Source organism: Urocitellus parryii, chromosome X (assembly GCF_045843805.1).
Source record: "Urocitellus parryii isolate mUroPar1 chromosome X, mUroPar1.hap1, whole genome shotgun sequence".
Lineage (NCBI taxonomy): Eukaryota > Metazoa > Chordata > Mammalia > Rodentia > Sciuridae > Urocitellus > Urocitellus parryii.
In genome coordinates, this window is record NC_135547.1 from 1377291 (window position 1) to 1395644 (window position 18354).

Sequence of the window (18354 nt, forward strand, 5' to 3'; positions counted from 1 at the left end):
AACCCCCCCCCAAGAGACAATGTCCAGGCCTGAGCTGCTTGTGGTGAGAGGTTTTCACTGGAACTTTGTCTCCAGAAGCTGTCAAGCAAGGGGTTTTAAGCCCTAGTGACATGAGTGACAAATGGCCAATGGCCACAGATAAATACTGTGGAAGAATAGAGCAAACTTAAAACTTGTCTCATGTTTACCAACACAAAGGCTACCATTTAAACAGTTTCAAGGCCAATACTTTCTTGGGCTGAGGGTAGAGCTTAGTATAGAGCCCATGCTTAATATGCACAAGACCCTGGGTTCAATCCCCAGTACACACACAAAAAGACTTTCTCCTAACTATGACCTTGCTAGCTGAGCTGCTTCTATCTGTGGGAGAGAAACTTGCCTGTACTGCTTGTATTCTTCCCTGAGTTACCAGCAGTCCCTGGAGTGGTGACCCTCAAGGCTTCCTTGAAGACAAGTCTAAGGAAAACATAGGACAGCAGATCATGATACAGATGACAAATGACCAAAAGAAGGAGACATAGGGCTGGGAGGGAGGTATAGAGAGCACACACATGAGGCCTCTTTGACCATGAGATAACTTCTAAGCTGAGTCTATCACCAAATTTTTTTTGATTTTTTAATATTTATTTATTTATTTATTTTAGTTTTCGGCGGACAGAACATCTTTGTATGTGGTGCTGAGGATCGAACCTGGGCCGCACGCATGCCAGGTGAGTGTGCTACCGCTTGAGCCACATCCCCAGCCCCTATCACCAAATTTTGACAGCACTAATGAGCACCTCTGTCCTGGATCTTCATCTTTAGGGTAAAACCATTTTTATAAAAAGCCATAATCACCCCATGATTAATCAATTTTTTTTTTGTCACTGTGACCAAAATACCTGACAATAAGTTAGAGGAGAAAAGTTTATTTGGGTCTCCCAGTTTCAGAGGTCTCCAGTCTATGGTTGGCTGGCTCCATTCCTCTGGACTAGAAGATGTTCTGAGGCAGAACATAATGGCATAAGGGCACAGCAGAGGAAAGCTCATGGTAGCCAGAAAGCAGAATGCACCTGTACAAGTAGCTAGGAACAAAGTATAATCCCCAAGAGCACAGCCCCAGTGACCTACTTCTTCCATCTTTGCCCACCTGCATACAGTTTTCACCCACTACAGTAGTCCTTTCAAATTATTAATCCATCAAATAGATCAATCTACTATTAGGTTACAGCTCTCATAATTTAATCATTTTATCTCTGAACATTCCTTCATTGCTTAACCCATGAACTTTTCTGAGGACATCTTATATTCAAATCATCACACACCATGGCTTCTTAAATTACCTTATTGTACTATTGGACACCAAAAAGTGTATAATATTATACATACTTGCATATATGTTCCATATACATGTGTGTGACCTGTAGATGTGGTATTAAAAGGAACCTCACAGACCATACTCTGGACTTCACAGAGCACTGGTGATTCCTCGGTAGAAAACTGTGAAGGAAATCCCATCTTCCTTCCTCCCCTTCATCAGAAGTAATTGCAGGGCTGGGGTTATTAGCTTGGTGGTAGAGCGCTTGTCTAGCTTGTGTGAGCACTGGGTTCAATTCTCAGCACCACATATAAATAAATAAAAGGTTCATTAACAACTAAAAAAATAATAACAAAGGAAGTAACTGCAATCCTGAATTTGTTGTTATCATTATGTCTTTTTTTGTTTTGGTTTGGTTTGGTTTAATAGGTTTGATGTAGGATAGAAGAAATATGGATATGTAGAAAGGAGAAAAGAGGGAAGTAAAGGGGGACTGCAGCTTTATATCTAAAAACTCCATGGACACTCTCACCTTTGCTCCCTAGGCCTGTTTTCCACCAGGCCTAAATTCTTAAAAGGTCCAATAAATCTTAAGAGCACTGTAATTCCAGTTAAATAATGCCTATGTACTTTGTTATTTTACATATGTATTTTTAGAGTGATTAAAAGAAAGGTAGTGCTGGGCGTAGTGGCACACGCCTATAATCCCAATGACCTGAGAGGATCCCAAGTTCAAGGCCAGCCTGGGCAACTTACATAAAAGGCTGGGGGTGTAACTCAGTAGTAGAGTGACTTTGAGCTCAATACCCAGTGCTGGGGGGGAAAAAAGCCTAGAGCCTCTTAAGGTGGTATATGTCTGGAATCCCAACTGCTCAGGAGGCTGAGGCAGGAGGATAGCAAGTTCAAGGCCAGACTGAGAAATTTAATGAGGCCCTGTCTCAAAAAATGAAAAGGGGCTGAGGATGTGACTCTGTGATAAAGCACTTTGGGTTCAATCCCCACTACTGGAAAAAAAAAAAAAGCTTAGAGATAGAGAATATTAGAAACCAATTTTTGTGGATACAGTCCAAGAGCTATCTATTAACTGCATAACATCAATATGAAGATTCTGAAAATAACCAGACCATGATGACCCACTCTGTGCTCTACAATAAAAGGAATAGAGTTTACTAGGCTGGCAGCAGCCCTGAATGTTTCTTACATTCATCATTACAAAGTTTTCTTTAAAAGTAGAGCCCAAGACCACCAAAGCACATCTCACTCTCAAGCACCCACATTTTTCTTCTTCTCCCTTTCATTGTATATCCTGGTCTATTGCTTGCTTTCCTAAATAAATCACCTTGCTTTCCTGAATAATCTGTATTTGTGACTATTTTGGAGTCTCCTGCAATTCCTTTCTGTGCTATCAGTCAAGAACCTGCTAGTGGACTGGGGATGTGGCTCAAGCGGTAGCGCGCTCGCCTGGCATGCGTGCGGCCCGGGTTCAATCCTCAGCACCACATACCAACAAAGATGTTGTGTCCGCCGAAAACTGAAAAATAAATATTAAAAATTCTCTCTCTCTCTCCCTCTCTCTTTAAAAAAAAAAGTTGAATGAGATCATGATAGGGCTGAAGGAGTATTGATATAAAACAAACAAATGGACAGAGATCTAAGTTGAATTACAATCAGACTGATGTCTCTTATTCTGTACTTCCTTTCTTTAAAAAAAAAATAAATAAATAAATAAAATAAAAAATTCTCTCTCGGGCTGGGGATGTGGCTCAAGCCGTAGCGTGCTCGCCTGGCATGCGTGCTGCCCGGGTTCAATCCTCAGCACCACATACAAACAAAGATGTTGTGTCTGCCGAAAACTGAAAAATAAATATTTAAAAATTCATTCTCTCTCTCTCTCTCTCTCTCTCTCTCTCTCTCTCTCTTTAAAAAAAAATTCTCTCTCTTTAAAAAAAAAAACAAAAACAAATGCCAAAAACCTCTGCCCCACCCCCACCCACCCTTTCCTTTAAAAAAAAAAAAAAAGAACCTGCTAGGGCTGAGTTGAGGCCCCCTTCTCCCTTCTGGGGACCTCCTTGGACCCCATCCAGTGACATTTCAACCACTTATGTAATCCACCTCTCAACAGTCTACTATTCAGTTTGTATTTGAGCTTCCTTATTTCCAGCTTTAATTTTTTTTTTTTTTTAAGAAAGAGTGAGAGAGAGTGAGAGAGAACTTTAATATTTATTTTTCAGTATTTGGTGGACACAGCATCTTTGTCTGTATGTGGTGCTGAGGATCGAACCCGGGCCGCACGCATGCCAGGCGAGCGCGCTACCACTTGAGCCACATCCCCAGCCCTCCAGCTTTAATTTTTGAGACACTCTAAGTTGCTGAGGCTGGCCTTGAACTTGTGATTCTCCTGCCTTAGCCTCCCAAACTGCTGGGATTACAGGTGTACACCACCATGCCCGATTCCTATTCATTTAAAGGAGGGTCTTCTTGGACTCTTGTCTTTCCATGTAAATTTAGAATCAACTTGTTGGGTTCTTCCAAAAACTTTGACTCGATTTTTAAATTATGGTAAAATCTGCATAATATGGCCATGGCTGGTGGCTCAAACCTGTAATCCCAGAATCAGAGGGAGCTAAGGGAGGCAGGAGGATTGCAAGTTCAAAGCCAGCCTTAGCAATTTAGAGAGGACCTAAGCAACTCAGCAAGACCCTGTCTCTAAGTAAAATATAAAAATGGCTGAGGATGTGGCTCAGTGGTTAAGTTCCCCTGGGTTCAATTCCGGTACCAAAAAATGCAGAATATAATACTTATCCTTTTAAAAAAAATTTTTTAAGAGAGAGAGAGAGAGAATTTTTTTAATATGTATTTTTTAGTTTTCGGCAGACACAACATCTTTGTTTGTATGTGGTGCTGAGGATTGAACCTGGGCCGCATGCATACCAGGCAAGCATGCTACCGCTTGAGCCCCAGCCCCAGCCCAATACTTATCCTTTTAACTTTTATTTTATTTTGTTTTATTTTAAGAGAGAGTGAGAGAGGAGAGAGAGAGAGAGAGAATTTTTAATATTTATTTTTTAGGACACAACATCTTTGTTGGTATGTGGTGCTGAGGATCGAACCCGGGCCGCACGCATGCCAGGAGAGCACGCTACCGCTTGAGCCACATCCCCAGCCCCTCCTTTTAACTTTTTTAAAAAATTGTTTTTTTTTCTTTCTTTTTTTATTATTAGTTGTTCAAAACATTACATAGCTCTTGACATATCATATTTCATACATTTGATTCAAGTGGGTTATGAACTCCCATTTTTACCCCGTATACAGATTGCAGAATCACATCGGTTATACATCCACGTTTTTACATAATGCCCTATTAGTAACTGTTGTATTCTGCTGCCTTTCCTATCCTCTGCTATCCCCCCTCCCCTCCCCTCTTCTCTTTTCTCTCTACCCCATCTACTGTAATTCATTTCTCTCCCTTGTTTTTTTTTTTTCCTTTCCCCTCACTTCCTCTTATATGTAATTTTGTATAATGATGAGGGTCTCCTTCCAAGAAACCTTCATTTTGATGAGGGCTATCTAAAAACAAATACTGGTTTGCCTTAAAAGCCACATTAGAAGGCTGGGGCTGGGGCTCGGGCTCAGCAGTAGAGTGCTTGCCTAGTATGCGTGAGGCACTGGGTTTGATTCTCAGCACTGCAAATAAATAAATAAAATAAAGATCCATTGACAACTAAAAAAATACACTTTTTGAATAATATTAAAATCATTGAAAGTAATAAACTTTTCCCTAGCTGTATTCTGTGAAACATTCCTTAAGTATTAACAGTTGTTTAATGAAAAATAGGGTTTTGAATAGGCTTGCAAAATAGAGTTTAACAGACTTTCTTGCAATAGGGTCTTTTCGGAACCTGTATGTATGTGTTCCTTCTAGAGGTTTAGAGCCTCTAGAAGGCTATTTTATGTATAGAGGGTATTTAAAACATGTAACTACAAAAGGCACTATAGAAAACAGTCAAATGAAAGCATATTATTGTGGTATAACATAACCTTTCCTTTTTCTTCTTGTTTTTTTTTTTTGTTTGTTTTGTTTTGTTTTGTTTTGTTTTGTTTTGTTTTTGGTGCTAGGGATTGAACCCAAGGTGCTCTATCCCTGAGAGACAGCTCCAGGCCTCTTTATTTAGATATTTATTTACTTATTTACATATTTATTTGAGACAGGGTCTCACCAAGTTTCTGAGGCTTGAAGGGAATACTTCTAAAGCTTCATCAGTAAAAATACTGTATACTGGCTAGGCACCATGGTGCACACCTGTAATCCCAGTTACTCAGGAGGTTGATAGAGGAGAATCACAAGTTCAAGGCCAGCTAACATTTTAGTGAGAACCTGTCTCAAAATTTTAAAGAAGGGCTGGGTGTAGTGGGTGGCCCAGGCCTGTAATCCCAGTAATTTGAGAGGCTGAACCAATAAGATCACAAATTGGAGGCCAGCCTCAGCAACCTAGCAAGGCCCTAAGCAATTTAGTGAGATCCTGTCTCTAAATAAATAAATAAATAGAACTGGGGATGTGGCTCAGTGGTAAAGTACCCCAGGGCTCAATCCCCAGTACAAAACAACAACAACAACAAAGTTTTAAAGGGATGGGCTATAACTCAATGGTGGTGAGCCTGCTTAGCATGTGTGAGGCGCTGGGTCCAATCCCCAGTACTGCAAAAATAATATTTACTGGAGTTTTTTATGAATAGTTTCCATATGTTTAAGAAAGTTCTTCTTGGGCTGCAGTTACAGCTCAGTGGTAGAGCGCTTGCCTAGCATGTGTGAGGCATTGGGTTCAAGCCTCAGCACCACATAAAAATAAAGGTATTGTGGGCTGGGATTGTGGCTCAGTGGTAGAGCACTTGCCTGGCACGGGCGGGGCCCTGGTTTGATCCTTAGCACCACATAAAAATAAAGGCATTGTGTTGTGTCCATCTACACCTAAAAAATAATAATAAATAGTAAAAAAATAAAATAAAGGTATTGTGTCCATCTACAATTTTAAAAAAAGAAAGTTCTTGAGCTGGGTGCTATGACTCATGCCTATTATTCCAGCAACCCTGTAAAAGGAAAGAAAGAAAGTGGGCAAACGGTATGAAAGAAGATACACAGAAGGGAGATAACCATATGGAAAGATGCTCAGTGGGAAAGCACTTGCCCAACATGTGAGGTCCTGGATTTAAAAAAAAAAAAAAAAACAGAAGGAAAAAAGACATTCAACATCCTATGTCATCAAGAAATTGAAGATTAAAGGACTAGAGTTGTAGCTCAGTGGCAAAGTGCTTGCCTAGTACATCTGAGGCACTGGGTTCTATTCTCAGTACCAAATATAAATAAATAAAGTATTGTGTCTATATACAACAAATATATATAATATATATGCATATATATGTATATGTATATACAAAGAAATTGAAGATTAAAATATCAGTAAAAAGCAAAGAAATAATGATTTTTAAAAAAATAAATGATTTATCACTACACACCTACCTATCTGACAAATCCTGATGAGGATGAGGAACAACAAGAACTCCCGATTCACTGCTGGCAGGAATGCAAAAATGGTAGCCACTTTGGAAGATGGTATGGTGCTTTCTTTCTTTTTTTTTAAAATTACAATTTATTTATTTATTTTTAATTTAATTTATTCTGATTTATTATACATGATGGCAGAATGCATTTCATTTCATATTATACACATAGAGCACAATTTTTCATCTCCTTTCTCTTCTCATTGTACACAGAATATTTTCACACCATTTGTGTCTTCTACATGTACTTAGGATACTGATGTCTAACTCATTCCACCATCATTCCTACCCTTTTGCCCCCTCCCTTCCCATCATTCCACTTAGTATGGTGCTTTCTTTTTTTAAATTTTTTTTAGTTGTCAATGGACCTTTATTTTATTTATTTATATGTGGTGCTGAGGATTGAACCCAGTGCCTTACACATGCTAGGCAAGCGCTCTACCACTGAGCCATAACCCCAGCCCCCAGTATGGTGCTTTCTAACAAACCAAAACACATTCCTGCCATATAATCTATACTCCTTGGTATTTACCCAAATAAGTTAAAAATTTACATGCTCACAGATGTTTATAGCAGCCTTATTCATAATTGCCCGAACTTGGTTAGATTAACTATTACATTCGTTCGATTGGATATTAATTCAGTGATAAAAAGGAACTATAATTGGGTGCAGTAGCACACATCTGTAATCCCAGCTGCTTGTGACTGAGGCAAGAAGATCAAAAGTTCTAGGCCAGTCTTAGCAACTTAGTGAGACCCTGAATCAAAATTTAAAAAAATTAAAAGGGCTGGGTGGGAATGGAGCTCAATGGTAAAGCACCCCAGGTTCAATCCCCAATATTTAAAAAAATCCACAGAGCTGGGCATGGTGGCCCATGCCTGTAATCCTAGCGGCTCTGGAGGCTGAGACACGTGGATCACGAGTTCAAAGCCAGCCTCAGCAATAGTAAGGTGCTAAGCAACTCAGTGAGACCTGTCTCTAAATAAAATACAAAATAGGGCTGGGGATGAGGCTCAGTGGTTGAATGACCTTGACTTCAATCCCTGGTACCAAAAAAAAAAAATTAAGGTTAAAAAAATCCAGAATTTACTACACCAAGAAGGATATCTGATGTGAACTATGGGTATACAGTTGCAGGTCTGGTTGTCTGAATGTTTTGTTGCTGGCTTATTTTTGTGGTTCCATCTCCTTTCTCTTCTTATTGTTATTATAGTATCAATATTGTGTCTAATCTTGCAAAAGGTTTCAACCTGTCCTTGTTTCTGCTGACCAAAATAGTGATTAATTTCTTTATGTTTGGTAACCTTTTGTGATTTGTTTTTGGGCTGGGAATACAGGTCAGTGGTAAAGCATGTGTTTAGCTTTTGTGAGGCCCTAAATTCCATCCTCAGAAGCAAACAAAAACAAAGAACCCTTCAAACCAGGTAAATTGGGGCAACACTTAGGAAAGCTTCAAGTATGAAGAATCAATTCAGTTCTACCCAGAGTCCTTCTGTTTCAACCTCCTGAGTCACTAGGATTATAAATATGCACCACAGCTTTGAGGGCTTTTTTTTTTTTTTTTTGGTATTGGGACTTTAATCCAGGGGCACTTTACCACACTAAGCCACACCCCAGCCCTTTTAAAATTTTGAGACGGGGTCTTGCTAAATTGCTGAGGCTGGTCATGAATTTGCAATCCTCCTGCCTTGGCCTCCCAAGCCACTGGGATTACAGGAGTGCATCACCTCGCCCAGCTAGCTTTTTTTTTTTTTTGGTACCAGGGATGCCTACCCACTGAGCCATATACCCCAGACCTTTTTTTTTTATTTTTTATTTTTTTTTTTTGAGACAGGGCCTCATTAAGTTGCTGAGCATGGCTTTGAACATGCAATCCTCCTGCCTCAACCTCCCAAGATGCTGGGATTACAGGAGTGTACCACTGCACCCAGCTAGTTTTGTGGGGTTTTTTCTTTTATGTGTATGTGGGTACAGTGCTGGGGATTGAACCCAGGGCTTTGTGTGTGAAAAAACTCTACCAACTGAACATAACCCAGCCCTAGCTTTGTGTTTTGAAGTGAATTCATTACCTTTGCAATGCCTCCTTTGCAAAATTAATCTCTACTTTTGCAAGATTGTTATGGGGATTACAGACAATAACTGAAGCCTTAAGTGACTGGTGGTAATCTCCATGTGTCCAGGAATCTAAGGGTCCTGCCTTCTAGTCTAACAGGTCACCTCCCTTCCCATAATATAGAGAGGCCAGAGGCACAAAGGCACAACACAGATGCTTTATTATTTTAAAAAAATGAAAACCCAGACCCACGGACATGAGGGGTACCAAAGCAGAAGGATGGAGAAGTTGATGGGCCCTGCAACAGGGGTGAGTAGCCACATCTCAGGCCCTTGTTGCAGGCTCTGTTCTGCTAGGCTTGACTTCTGGCCAAGGACTGTTCTTCCTGTGTGCAGGCTACCTGAGGCCAGGCCCTGGCCCAGTACAGGCCCTACAGTATGGGGAACTCAGCTGAAGGAAGACATGGCTAACAATCATCCCTGAGGAGGTAGTGGATAGCTCCTAGATTGGCAAGGGTGGGTGGGAGTCAGGCTGAGGGGTCTTATGGACCTCCTACCATAGCTCCAGGCAGGCCACCTGCTCCCCTACCCACCTAGTTGCTCACCAGCCTGCTTTGCTCCCTCCCAATGCCAGTCCCTGGGACAAAACATCAGAAGGCAAGAAGGAAACCCCTGCCTAGTTTCTTCCTCCCTTCTTGGCCAAGTGGGAGGAACTGCTGAAGCCTCCCTTTTTTTGTACTAGTGACTGAACCCAGGGGTGCTTTACCACTGAGCTACTTTCCCAGCTCCTTTTATTTTTTCATTTTGATACAAAGTCTCACTCAGTTGCTGAGGCTGGCCTGGAACTTGTGATCTTCCTGCCTCAGCTCCCAGGTTGCTGGGATTATGAACTGTACCACTGGGGCTGGAGATGTGGCTCAGCGGTAGCGCGCTCGCCTGGCATGCGTGCGGCCCGGGTTCGATCCTCAGCACCACATACCAACACAGATGTTGTGTCCGCCAAGAACTAAAAAATAAATATTAAAAAAAAATCCTCTCTCTCTCTCTCTCTCCTCTCTCACTCTCTCTTTAAAAAAAAAGAAAAAAGAAAAAAAAAGAAATAAACTGTACCACCATGCCTGGCACTGAGACCCGCTCTTTAACTGATGAACCATGGAGGAGCTAGATGTTCACGAAGTAGAAGAGGGCACCCAGTAGGGATCATGAGACAGTCTGTCTAAAAACTGTATCCAAACTAAAAGCATCACTCCATCCCCCAGTCCCAGTTTTGTGAGAAGCAGGAATCTGAAGGCAGCACTGAGAGCCAGCCAAGCTGGGACTGAGGTCCCAATACTGCCTCCTCTCCAAGCCTCAGGGGATCTATCCATTCCCTGGGGCCAGGCAGGATGGTGTCTATCTCCTAGGCTGGAGGTGGTTGTGGAGCTGCTCTGCCTGGGTCTTCAAGCGCTGGAATTCCTCCTGAATGAAGTCCGTGAGGGCTTTGCGCATCTCCATCTGAAGGCAAGGACAGGGCTGGCCTGCACCCCTGGGGGACCTTGGCCAAGGTGCCCTGGGAGGCTGAGAGGGCTGGGAGGGCCGAGGACAGCTATGGGGAGCCTGGGAGGAAACTCACAGCTGACTTGTTCTCCGCCCGGAGCCGTTCTAGCATGGGCAGTGCGCTGAAGGGCTTCCCAATCAGCACGGTGATTTTCTGTGGGGAGGTGGCCACCAAGGGTGACAAGGAGCAGGGAAATGCCCACAGCCCCAGCCCAAGCAACCTGGGAAGCCAGAGTCAAATTCTGCCCCTGATGTGCTGTGTGCTCCCTCAGGCCACTTCCTTTCTTACAATGAGCAATTGGGTTCAGCAGCATCCAATAGTCAGCCCAGTCCCAGGATGTGGTCTATAGATGACCTCTAGTCCCAATCCCAGGGTCTATCCCTGCCCCAGCTGATTTCCTGTTTTCATCCTAAAGGCTCTGTCTGGTGCTAGTAACTCACTATCTATGTTCCACCCAGTCCCCCTACTGCTGGGCCCTCAAGTTCAACTCCTCCCATATCTGTCCTCTAACGTAGAGTGGGAGACACAGGGCAGATGGAAGGCAGGCAGACAGACAGATGTGGGTAAGCAGGGCCTACCCACCTGGCCAAAGCGGGGGAAGTAGGGTGGGCTGTTAGGAAGGACGTCATTCATTCCTGCAGCACAGTGGACGGAAGGCTAGATGTCAGAGGAAGCAGAGCAGCCTAGGACCAAAGGGACACTGGTGCCCTCCATGCTAGGCATCCTCTGCCACCCCCAAACACCATCTATGGAAAACCCTCTTCCTCCCCTTAGCCCTAGACTCACCAACATGCCACAGTGGCAGGATAATGGGGTTCAGATGACACTCAGCAATTAGGCGCCCAATTCCTACCAGGGGAAGAAGCAGAAATGTTGGCACAAGCTGGGATAAACTTCCCTGCCAGCCTCTGGCCAGTGCCACCCCTGCTGTCCACAATTAAAAACAAATAATGTGCTAGCCCTTGTCTCACTGCCTTTCCCCTTCCTGCTTCTCCTAATACATCCAGCCAGAGTTGAGGAGTCAGGGGCTGACAGGGCTATCCTGGGGTAGGGAGGTCATTGTGGCCAGGGGCCAGTTGTACTTACCCCACTTGAAGCGCAGGAACTCAGAACTCATGTTCACTTTCCCTGGTGAGACAGCACAGAAGCAAGGCTTGGGAGCTGGTTCCATACATGCTTGGGAACCTTGACCCAGCCAGCCCTGCTGACCTTCTGGGAATATGTGTACCCAGTCCCCATGGTTGAGCTTCTCCAAAATGAAGTCCATCCCCTTCTGGTAGACACCGTCTCCTGCAGAGAAAGGCCTGTCCCCATCAGTCCCCGTTGTCAGTGGGCAGGAAGCTTGCCTTCAATGCTCTTCAAATATCCTCATGCACTGGGGACTCCCTCTTGCAGTTCCCACTCACTGGGACAGAGGCAGAAGCTCAGGGACTTAGCTCCTACTGCATCATCCAGAGACACTCTCCAATGGCTGTTTTCAGGGCATGATCTGCCCTGGTCACACTGACCCATGACTTTCTTCATAGAATAATATCCTCTCAACCTCTATGTGCCTGTTATGTACAATGTAGCATCTTCTAGAACCATCTCCTACTGAAATTATGACCTTGGCAATTCCTCTGCCTGCCTATGACCATCATCAGCTACCCTGCTGAGCCATTTCAGACACACGCACCCTTGCTGCATCCTCTCTGACTCCAAGTCATCATCTATTCCACCTCAGCCAGGCCTCTGACTACCAGTCAGCAGTTCCTAGAGCCTCTGCGTCTCCTTGGCTCTACCATCCTGACCAAAGGGGGCTGCTAGAACAAACCAAATTCATTCCTGATACCAAGCCTAATGTGGGCCCCAGATTCTAAGGAGCAACTACTTTGGGGAATCTTGGCCAATTCCCACAACCACTCCTCACAGAGCACTCACCTAAGGCTCCAGCCTCTGCCCTCCTTCCCTCTACTGGCCTCTTCCTTTCAGGCTCTATACCCTCTCTTAAAGAGGCAATCTTAGGTAAGGGAAACATTCCATCATCTTGATTGTGTATCATCAAGAACTTGGGGGAAAAAAATCAAGCTTGCTAGAATAAAATGGTGGAGTCAAACTGCTACCAATGCTAGCAACTTTGCATCTTGGAGATATCTCAAGACCATAACCTGGATCCAAGACAATACAAACCTGGACCTGGGTGGCCCAGCAGGCAGCCACAGCTCAGATATAAAGCCTACAGCTCTGTGCTGGCTCACAACCTGGACACAATAAGAAATCTCATCAACTTTGATGATAGAAAAATAACCATTAGGTAGATAGAACCACGAAAGAGGAAGACAGGGAGGTTCAAGGTAAATTTCTTCATCTTGTGAACTGGGGAATAAAGAAGCCTTATCACAAAACACAGACAGACACTGGGACTGTCTCTGGCTAATGCACTAAGAAATGGATTTTTGACCTATTCTTTGCAAGATTCTTTGGAAAGTGCTAGGTAGGGATCCAGATGTTTCAATCTAACCTAAATAGGGACCTGACCTAGTATCTCACTTAGAGGCTAGGGCTGGGGAACAATTACCCACTGGAGTTCACTCAGGGCACAGAACAGTGGTTTCCCTACTTGGGCTCTCAGTACACAGTAGGGGAATGGTCATCACAGGTGTTGGCTCCTTGTCTACCCAAACCCACTTGTGCAACCTATTCATTGAGCTTGGAAATGGGATGTAAAAATAGTAACACTATGCCTCTGGAGCAGCATTTCACATTTTTTAGTTTTTACAAGTGCTATTTTTCTTCTCTTGTGTAGCTTCCATAAAATCACTTTAGAACTTACATAGTACATTACTGTCTTAGGCTTAGTGGAAAAGGGAATTTTTGCAACACAGAAGCAAAGTGTGCTAAATATTTCTTTTGCTTCAGTCATATGAATTAGAACTCTGCTATATATCAAATATATCTGATAAATAACTTATTCCTGCACATTTTCTCTCAATGAAGGTGCTTGGGATTAATTTCACTTTCTGGTTTGTTGTTGGTTTTTTGGATATTGTTTTTTCAGTGCTAGAGATGGAATCCAGGGATTCATCAATAATTCACATGCACTCTACCACTGATTTATACCCCCAGCCCTCATCTTCTGTTTTTAACTGTACAAGAAAACCTAGATACCAATGAAAAGGAATAAAAACAAGACTGGAGGTGTAGCTCAGCATGCAAGAGGCCCTGGGATCCATCCTGAGCACCACGGGAAAAAAAACAAACAAACATAAAAACAGAAGTGCTCACTAAATGCCTCTGTCTGAGCTTGCAGATGGGAGGAGCTGAGACTCAGAGACAGGAGGTAAAGAAGTAGAGTCCCCATCTCTCAGAGCAGGATACGATAAGCAGTGCCAGGGTCCGAAGAGATGGAAATAGCCTCCAAAAGCAGCACAAAGTGAAAGCACTCCAGGCATTGCCTCTGGGGAGAGGGACTGGGTATGTGGAGTGAGGCACTGCAGCTTTCCACTACAAGCCCTTCCTTATTACTTGGGATCACTTGACTGGGTTTTGCCATGTTTTACTTTGACCTATGGGAAGTTATAAACTCTCTCCTGACCTCCTATATTCTTTGATTATTTCCTCCTCCATCTTCTTCCTCACAACCAATACTCTGAGTGGCCACTGCTATTATCTCTTCTATTCAAACTGCAGTGCCACCAGCCCTCTCAGGCCACAGCAAGCCAGCTCCTGTGGCTATCACTTCATGGAGATGGCTTATCAGGGGTCACCAGTGATTTCCATGGTACCAAAGACCATTGCTCAGGCCAAACACCTAGTGTCATCTTTGAGTTCTTTTCCTTGCCTCATCCCACATCTGATCTATTAAAAGTCCTGTCAACTCTGCCTCCTAAGCATAATCCAAAGCAATTCACAGCTCTGACTATTCATGGTGACTTTCAGAGGCTCAGTCACAACTGTTCTGTTGCCAGAACTACTGCACGACAGTGCCTAACCTGGTTCCCTGCCTCCACTTGGCCTTGCTCCTATCCAGCAGCCATGCTGTAGCCTGCATGCTCTCTCTGAACCACAGACATAAGTATGTTGCCACTCTGATGAGTGAACAGAGTCCAAAATTCTTTACTGATTTTTTTTTATGTGGTGTTGGGGATTGAACCCAGGGCTTTGTGCATGTGAGGCAAGCATTCTACCAACTGAGCTATATCCCCAGCCTACTTATTTATTTTTGATACTGGGGGATTGAATTTAGGACTTCACACATGATATGCAAGCACTGTACTACCAAACTATATCTCTAGTCCTTTTTATTTTTTTTTAATTTTGATACATGTTCATACTAAGTTGCCCATGATGGCCTCAAACTTGCCATCTTCCTAATTCAGCTTCCTGAGTAGCTGGGATTTTAGATGTGTGTCACTGTGTCCAGCAGTTAAAAATTAACAGGGTTATTCTAGAATCTTCATATTCTGTGCACAACCAACATTTTCTATTTTTCTCTCTTACCTCTCCAGCATCTGGCATGTGTTTACATGTGTTTAGAATACCTTTCCCTTGCTGAGCATAGTGGTGCATACATCTAATCCCAGCAGCTCGGGAGGCTGAGGCAGGAGGATTGCAAGTTCAAAGCCAGCCTCAGCAACAGCAAGGCCCTAAGCAACTCAGTGAGACCCTGTCTCTAAATAATATACAAAAAAGGGCTGGGGATGTGGCTCAGTGGTTAAGTGCCCCTGGATTCAATTCCTAGTAGAAAAAAAAAACAATAAAGAAAAATACCTTTCTCTTTATTCTGTGCTTTGAAAAATTCTGCTTCCCCAGGGGAAACAGAAACCTGGATTTGAATCTTGGCTTTACCGCTGCTCACCCAGTGACCTTGGGCCAACAGTTTAATCCCTCTGAGTGAGCCCTGTTTGGAGAATGGGGATCAAAATGATGCTACCTCCATGGGTTCCCAAGAGGTACCAAGTGCTCAATCAATCTCACCCTCTGAATATCACAAACTTGTTTGACCAGGTCTAGCTTTTTGAGGGCTCTCCAAGAAGCCATCCATCCTCTAGCAGCCTTTGCTACCTCTGCTACCACTCAATGGCTTCCCTTACTTTTTTGTTTGTTTGTTTGTTTTAGGTGGACACAATATCTTTATTTTATTTTTATGTGGTGCTGAGAATCAAACCCAGTGCCTCAAGCATGCTAGGTAAGCGTGCTACCACTTAAGCCACATCCCCAGCCCCTTCCCTGACTTTTCAGTTGCCTGTTTCACAGGGATCCTTCCAAGACAAAGGCACTAGCCACCTGCCTCCCTGTCCCAAGGAAGACTTGGATAGCCCCAGAAGGAGAAGCTCACCTCGGCACACAGGCACACATTTGCCCAAGCTGAAGAAGTGGGAGTGTAGCTCCTTGGTGAAGCAGATATCTGCAGCCGCAGGAGTCCTGAAGCAAAGATGGACTGAGTCATCTCTGCTTCCCAAGCTCCTTACTCCCTGTCCCATGTCCAGCACAATGCCTGCCATCATTGGCATGCAGAATGGAGGCCCAGGAGAAGGGCCTGCAGGGCTCCACCCCATGCCCTGCCTGGACTGCTGGACGCCACCTCCTGGGCAGAGTAGGAGGAGGGAAAGAGACAGGTGGGGCTTGCAGGCCCACTGCGAGGGGCCCATTCTTCCTCACCAACGCATCAACTTCAGATTCCAGATGTGGCGGAGTTTCAGGATCCCTAGAGAAGGAGAGAAAAGATTTTGCACCCCAATTCACCTCGTTCTCAGGGAGTGTCCTTTTCTGTCACTCTTTTGCAGGGAATGACAGACAAGGGCAGCAGCACTAGTATTTCTCTACAGGCCAAAGTGTCATCTTCCAGAGTCTTGGGCTGAACCCTCAAGTTCTCCTTGGCTCTTCCTGCTCCCCAACCTCCATATCTTACCCATCACTGAGTCTGATCTGCTTACTGAAACATTTTGACAACATCCATCCTTCTAAACATCTCCCTTTACTGTCACTGTGACTACTCTAGTCCAGCTACTGCACAGCTTCAAGGCTTGCTTGTTGCCTCCCTGGATCCATCTGTGCCATCTTACAGGCCATTGTTACATGGCAGCCAGAGTGAACTTTGAAAGGCTCCAATGTGACCAGGTGGCTCCCCATTACATCTTAGGATAGTGTAACTCCTCCATTCAACAGTGGAGACCCTGGGCACTCCTCCACCCAAACATCTGGTGATTGGAGGCAAGTATCAGTCAACAGAGCATGAACTTCTAGGTGGAGCAACTGGACTCTCAAGTGGGGCTGGTTGAAAAGTACAAAACCCAGCCAGGGGCAAAGCTAGAACCAGGTTGCAGATCTTATATCCCCCAGCCCAGAGCTTCCTTGACAGGATACCCAATGGTGTCTACCAATTTCTTCCCAAGACTCTGTGGGACCTTTAACAGTTTAGAGGACAGACGGTTCTATAAGTGTGACAACAGAGTAAAAAAAACTGTCAGACCTTGCCACGTGGTCACTTCCTCACCCCTTCTAAATTTAAGGCCCTCAAACCACATTCCCTGAAGGGGCCACAATCAAATTTCCATTGAGACAGGGCATCTCAGTAATAAAGAGTGCCAGGGATATGCAAAGAGCCCAGTGAGAAGTGAATTTGTTTGTTTTTGTTTGACCAGGTCTAGCTTTTTCCCTGCCTTCCTGTGCCCAGCACACAGGCCTGGGTACCCCAGAGATGAGGATCATCCATGCAGGACTGGTGATTGGAGACGGTGATGAGGGGAGTGGCAGGGCCTCGGTTCTCGATGAGCTCGTACAGCACCTCCTTGTTGTGGACGGTGAGGTGATTCATGTACTCTGGAGGGAAAGGGGGGTGGGTCTCGGTCTTAGCCTCCTCCCCACTGGCTTGAGGCTTACCTCTACCAGGCTAGGCCCTGCCAGAGTCCCCAACCCCAAGCCCCAACTCTGGCCAGGCGTGGGAATACGTGACAGATCCTGCCTTGGCCTCGGGCCCACTCACTGGTCCAGAAGCAGCTGTAGGTGCCCACCAGGCCCATGACGACGCTGCTGGCTAGTGTCCAGGTAAGCGGCGGCACCGCAGGGAATGGCCACTTCACTTGCAGGGGCATCTCCTCCGGCCCCGCCCCTGGGCCTGGCGGCCCGACACTCCCCCTGCCACTGGGCAGAATATGGGGCCAATGCAGGTCGGTGTTCTCAAACCGCTGGAGAGGTTGAGACAGGCCCACGCACTGATGGGGGCAAGGCTTGGCGCGACAGGGGACTGAATGAAGGTCACCTGGCGGGTCAGGCCAGAACCTCGCCTGGCCCGGCTACGTCGCCGGGGCCAGAGGCCAGGATCGCAGGAGAGAGACGCGCCCAGAAGGCTGGCGGCGGCAGCCGGAGGCGGCAGCCAGCGGCACCGTGCATCCGCCGGAAAGCGAGTCGGAGAGAGAGCCCAGCTACCGGCCGGCTGTCGCAAAACTCTCCCAGACCGCTTGACGGCAATGGGGGCGGATCCACGTCAGCCCAGCCCCGTCTTGCGGGGGTCCTGATTTGATACCTTTAGTTCCTGCATTTCCTTTCCGCTTAATTCCGGTCTCCGTAGAAGACTTGGGCTGCGTATCCATACTAACTGAAGCCACTCAAGGTTTCCGCTGGCGGAGCCCTTTAACTTCATTGTTTTTCCTTTTTTTTTTTTTTTTTTGGAGGTAAAATTCACACAACAGTGGCACAAGCCTGTAATTTCAGCGAGACTGGAGGATCGCAAGTTGGAGAACCAATTTAGTGAGGACCTAAGCGACTTAGTGAGACTGTGTCTCAAAATTAAAAATAAAAAGGGCTGGGGATGTGACTTAGTGGGTAAGCGTCCCTGGGTTCGATCCCTAGTACCAAAGAAAAATAAAATTCACATAACAAAATTAGCCATTTGGTTGAATTTCAGATGATCTTATATTAACATACAATGCC

At 44.9% G+C, this 18354-nt stretch overlaps 1 protein-coding gene across 5 annotated transcripts; it reads right to left on the reverse strand.

The window, feature by feature from the left end:
• Positions 1-378: 378 nt before the first annotated feature.
• Positions 379-17815, reverse strand: Tafazzin (tafazzin, phospholipid-lysophospholipid transacylase). Of its 5 annotated transcripts, XM_026381056.2 has the most exons (10): positions 17408-17815; positions 17116-17244; positions 16084-16129; positions 15761-15846; positions 11653-11733; positions 11530-11571; positions 11230-11292; positions 11026-11078; positions 10519-10596; positions 9110-10400 (listed from the first exon to the last, which is right to left on the reverse strand). In XM_026381056.2, the coding sequence occupies exons 1-10, from the start codon at positions 17514-17516 to the stop codon at positions 10299-10301; spliced, it is 789 nt and encodes a 262-aa protein (XP_026236841.1). In that variant the 5' UTR covers positions 17517-17815; the 3' UTR covers positions 9110-10298. The 5 variants fall into 5 exon arrangements, with proteins under 5 accessions (XP_026236844.1, XP_026236841.1, XP_026236845.1 ...); XM_026381059.1 differs by lacking the exons at positions 9110-10400; positions 10519-10596 and adding an exon at positions 379-456; XM_026381060.2 differs by lacking the exon at positions 17116-17244.
• Between the last annotated feature and the right edge of the window lie 539 nt (positions 17816-18354).